This window comes from Amblyomma mixtum, chromosome 3 (genome assembly GCF_055824585.1).
Source record: "Amblyomma mixtum isolate Tamu chromosome 3, ASM5582458v1, whole genome shotgun sequence".
Classification (NCBI taxonomy): Eukaryota; Metazoa; Arthropoda; class Arachnida; order Ixodida; family Ixodidae; genus Amblyomma; species Amblyomma mixtum.
In genome coordinates, this window is record NC_143014.1 from 400,188,388 (window position 1) to 400,193,410 (window position 5,023).

The following is a 5,023-nucleotide window of genomic DNA, read 5'->3' on the forward strand; positions in this document are numbered from 1 at the left end:
GCTTATTAACGCTATTGTTTAAAACACACAACTCTTCTTTCTGTGGGTAAAAAATACTAAACGTCGCTGCAACTACAATTAGAATGGCATTTGGCGCTGCGGAGTGAAGGGAGTGGACGCAACGTCACCGCCCGCTTGTTTCACTAAGGAGCCACTGCGCTATTCCTGAATTCCTTGCGGTGCGCACTACTCTGCGACGCGATCGTCAGCAGCAGAAGAGCCGAACGTCGCACTAGAAGTTTGTCAGTCATGCTAAGCACCAGCCCCAGAGCGAGGGAAAAGTTTTGCGTCACACGAGGCAATTTCGCAGCGAGCGCGAGATAGCAGCTCCGCGGTGCTGCCCCGCAGCCGCTCCTGTCGTCGAAGCCGTGGTCTCTCCACTTTTGCGTACGATAGTACATTGCAGATGCATGCACTCTCCAGCATGAATGGTTGAAATTTGAAAATGGATTGAATTGGAGTGCATACCTTTTTTTATGAGGCCTATAGCCATTTAGCGTCTTTCTTCCATATGCAGCTGAGTTGACTGGCCAGGATTACCTCTTCTTTTAAATGCAGAAAAACGACTACTTTTCCCCCAACTAAAGTTATGGCCTTGCTTCACCTTCACCCGCAAACATTTTTCGATCGTTATTACGTGTCACGGCAAGTCCTCAAGAGAGTGGTCAACTTGCAAATTTGCCGCTGATTTAGAAGATATTTTCCAACAAAGACGACAATTCTCGCAGTCTGCGTTATCACCTCCTGCCCTGCCCACCAAAGGGGAGATCCGTTAGTTGATCACCAAATAGATTAAAAGGCTTCTCCCACCTTCATTTTGTAGAAAGAATGCGGGTCTGCTGTCTGTACATGAGTGCTTTCGGTTGGAAAATATCTTTCTGCAGAAGCTAACGTATAATTTTGCAAGTTGTCGCAGAAAAAACACGCGATCTCAGTGCGCATGCGCTTTTGTTTTTTCCTCACACATATTCACTTGGAGTATGGATGCTATCATGACGCCGACAGAAGACTGCTGAGTTATGCAGCAATTTTAAATTCATGAAGAAATAAACACTGCCGTGCTTACGTGTGTACTGTCACTAGCGTGCAAAAACAACACTCTGAAATGCTGCACGCCACACCACAAACGTAGAGCCCTAACAGGAACAAAAACCATGAATGTGGGGAAGAAAAACGTCCATATACTGCAGGCAGGTGGTTATCATGCCTCTTAGGCAAGCAGCTTCGTTCTCTAGGTGTATGATAATGCTGCGTTTAGTTGCAATGTATTTACAGTGTACATTGCAGTAGATGCACCATTACCACACAACTGCACAGTAAAGTGGTTTCCTCAACTCTCCCAGAAACGGCCTTGCTTTAATGAGAACGGATGTTTGATATTACTGCGAACGTACCTGTGCCTTACTTTCGAGAAGATCTAACAATACACTGTAATACGGGTTCGGTACAGTCCTCTGCAGGGTAACGTTACCCCTCTGAGAAGCGTAGGGATGCATGAGCAATGTCATGCCCACTGATACAGAGCAAAGTTCCACTTTAGGAGCGTGAGAATAAGCTCATTAGACAGGTTTAACTAGAGCTATTGACGTGGTAAAGTTACGCTTAAAGGGGTAGAGACACCACATTTTTGTGTTGTACCTCTGGATTGCAAATAACACGTAGCGATTCGGTGAGCATGGAACACCATGTTAGAAGCATGAACTCCTATTATATAATTAATGATCGTATTATCTGTACCCAGCAGTTTCGGTTTCGGTTCGTAGTTGCCAGGTTTTGCGAGGCTTTCACATGACGTGGAAAACGAGACAATGGGCGCATTGGATTTTCGGTCCCGGACTGTCCGGGACTACTTGCTGACTCGAGTCCGGTATTTGTTTTTCTCGGGCTGCCCGAAAGCTCCGCCCACCTGCCTGCATCGTCATAGCAACGCGTTCGTTTTTCGCATATGGCAGTCCACGGGCTACTTGGCGCTGCGGGGAAGGCAGCAGACGACAGCTGCGAGCCGCGCTGCCAGCCATATTGAGTTAGACTCTGCGTGCATTTTGCGTACTTTTCGTGTTCCTGGAGGACGACATCGCGCGTTAAACCTTCACGTGAGGTCCGTAGCTGCTCTCTGAGCCATCGTAAGACTTTTATGCGAAGCATACTAGCCGCACAACCGAGCTCTTCCTTGCTGCGCCGCGCGCGGCCGCGTAGCTACCACTTGACCTACATCGGCGCACCACGTGATATGACGTCACAACAGCTGTGAAAGCTGGGGCTCAACTCGTGCGCTCGCTTGCGGACGCGCAGCCTCCACCAGCGGCCTAACTGCCGCTCCTTCCGCTAGGGGCGCTGACGTCCCACCATCTGTGAAAGCTGGGGCTCAACTCGAGCGCTCGCTTGCGGACGCGCAGCCTCCGCCGGCGGTATGCTTCGCATCCTAGGCTTAACCATAAGCAAAGCCAGGCCATTTTTTTGTTCTTGCATCTTCGCTTATTCTCTTGGAATCCACCCCACACGGACGTGCGTTCGGAGCTGCGAGCGCGTATTGTTTGCTCGTGTCGTCAAGAGGTTCTTGTTCGCTTGTTTTGCCACATGCTGTCTGCGCGCTTACCTGAAAGCATCGCAGGTGAATCACTCGTATAATGGAGCAGCTATAGCGCTTGTTGTCAGCATTTTTGCGAAGGCTTTCGTCTATCTGCCTATCCGCAACGAGTTGCGCTACTTTGTGCGAACTTGCGCGAGCAGCGAGCAGTAGCGGCGATCGTACCCCCGAAGCCGAGTTCTGTCATGCATCTACACTAAGCTGACGGTACGGTCTTCAAATCGACTCCGTATCATGATCAAGCGCGCGGCGTTGCTTCCGCGTCGTGGTGGCCATGTCTTAAATCGTCTGCTAGTAGATGACGGCGTCCAGATACGGGAACCGAGGGGGAGCCCGGCTCCGGCGGCGAGTCCGCAAGCAGCCTATGGCAAGTAGGTCATGTGACCATGACGCTGTTTCCTGTCAGAGCGGAAGCCGAGACCTGTCAGCAAGTAGTCCGGGACTGGAGAAACAAATGCGCCCAATGCGTTGTCACGTGGTTCCGGAAAGCCGTGACGTCGTGTAGGCATGTCGTCTGCTTGACACGCACGTGGTGCGCGTAAACACGGAGAGCCGGGCGGAGGGCAAGCCGCAATGCCGAATAGCTCCGAGTCGGAAGCTGAAGAGGAGTTTTATTTCGGCGAAGACATCGATTATGAGGAATCGGGGGATGACGCAGACGAGGAAGAAGACGCCGCGGTTGCGAACCCTGACAACCACTTCGTCTTTGATCCGCTGGCCAGCGATTCCGAAGAGGGGGCAGGCGTCAGGCCCGACGCCGCTCAGATTGTGCCAGCGAACGCCGAGCGTATAGGCAACGTCAACTGGTAAGCAGTGCGGTTGTTATTTTGCAGCTCGTTTAAGGGATTTTTGTTTGTTTTCGTCTCAGCCAGTCTCCTCCGATCTATTTACATTGTGTCAGTCACTGCCACTCAAACATCGCGAAAGACAAAAAAACGTGGCCACTAGCACGTGCAACCCCGCATGTTGTAGCTCGGCCTTTGCTGTATAGGTAAACAATGCTTATATATTTTGTCGGGAGCACACATCACGCCGTTTGGATGCTATTTCTCCCTGAACTGTGTGCACGTGTTTTCACCTGTTTGCATATGTTCTTTCACATGAATAGGGCTGCAGACTTAGCTGTTTGCGTGGTTGAGGGGTACAATTTTGCCGCTCCAGGAAGTCATTCGCACACCTGTTTGGTTTCTTTGACCGTGCTCCGTGAAACATACGATGTTGCGTTTCTCGCCGCATCCTTTGTGGCGAGCGTGTGTTAATTCGAGCACTCGCAAAAACGCGCCGGTGCATACCCAAAGCGGTCTTTGCGAAATTGCCTTCGGCTGCGGGCGCGACGATGAAAAACGGCTTGCAAGTGCAGTTCTGCGTGCTGTAATATTAATAATATATAAAAAAATATTTATCCTAGGTGTGACTGCAGCCGCTGTCGCGCAATGGACACGGCGTTGGAGTCTGTGTGCTGCCGTGAAATGCCCCCAGTAGCAGCCCATATCCCGGACAGTGCCCAGTGCATCACAAGCAGCAACATGTTTGTGCAAGGGTGCCTCAACATCTATGCACTGCAACTTGCATATTTTGTACTCTTGGAAGACAGGCCGGCCCTCGTCAACGCACCAGGGTTCCACAGGTAAGTGGATGTTGCATATTCAATCATATTTACTAGAGGCATTAGCTTTATTGCCATGCTCCACTCCTGTACGAGTTTCAATGGTGACATTTGTGTCTCTTGCATTTGTCATTGATCTTCAAACCTAGCTTAGCCGCCATTCATTTGCACCAATAACAGTTTGAATGCAGCCAGCATCATATGAACTAAGTTTTCAAGTTTAAGCACAAAGGTTGAAATTTTGGCAATTCTGAGAGCAAAGCTCAAAAGAATGAAAGTATAGCTTAATAGCACTGCATACTCTCTTACTCTGTTTACACATCTATCCAGCACCTCAGTTGCTGACACTTGCCACTGAGATTGAAAAATGAATTCAGGGTTGTGTGACTATTTAACAGCGTATTTTTTGCGTCTTGCATATCACCATCGTAATGCTGTGACTATTTTTTGCAGTCGTTACAGGTACACAGCCTACCGGCAGTGCGTCAGGTGGATATGGCGTCGCCTTGGGAGAGGCAGTCGTAGAGTTCTGCCAAGCTGTGTCGTGGCAGAAATCCGCAACGATTTTCCTGCCCAGCAATACTGTGGGTCTCGCTACCCACAATAAATCAGTTTCATATTAGCAAAACATACTGAACTGTGCCCAGTGAAGGTAACAAGGTGTGCAATCATTTATTTCACATCAAAATGCAAGGCAGAACATGAACTACAGTTAAAAAAATATACATTAGTCTGAATGATCACAAGTTATATTTTGGACAAAGGTATACCTTGTATAGTTACACAAACATACTTGGCCTAGATATACATATGACATACGCATGAAACGC

At 49.1% G+C, this 5,023-nt stretch overlaps 1 protein-coding gene across 1 annotated transcript; it reads left to right on the plus strand.

The window, feature by feature from the left end:
* The first annotated feature begins 3,160 nt into the window (after positions 1-3,160).
* Positions 3,161-4,800, plus strand: LOC149357352 (P2X purinoceptor 7-like). Its single transcript, XM_089576572.1, has 3 exons — positions 3,161-3,393; positions 3,996-4,214; positions 4,647-4,800. Exons 1-3 carry the CDS (start codon positions 3,161-3,163, stop codon positions 4,798-4,800), a joined length of 606 nt encoding a protein of 201 aa, XP_089432698.1.
* Positions 4,801-5,023: the final 223 nt, after the last annotated feature.

Excerpts from the sequence above, each read along its gene's own strand:
- LOC149357352 (XM_089576572.1), top strand. The coding sequence starts at position 3,161 with ATGCCGAATAGCTCCGAGTCGGAAGCTGAAGAGGAGTTTTATTTCGGC. Across the intron at positions 3,394-3,995 it reads CGTATAGGCAACGTCAACTG|GTGTGACTGCAGCCGCTGTC; the intron begins GTAAGCAGTGCG and ends TATTTATCCTAG. Across the intron at positions 4,215-4,646 it reads AACGCACCAGGGTTCCACAG|TCGTTACAGGTACACAGCCT; the intron begins GTAAGTGGATGT and ends TATTTTTTGCAG.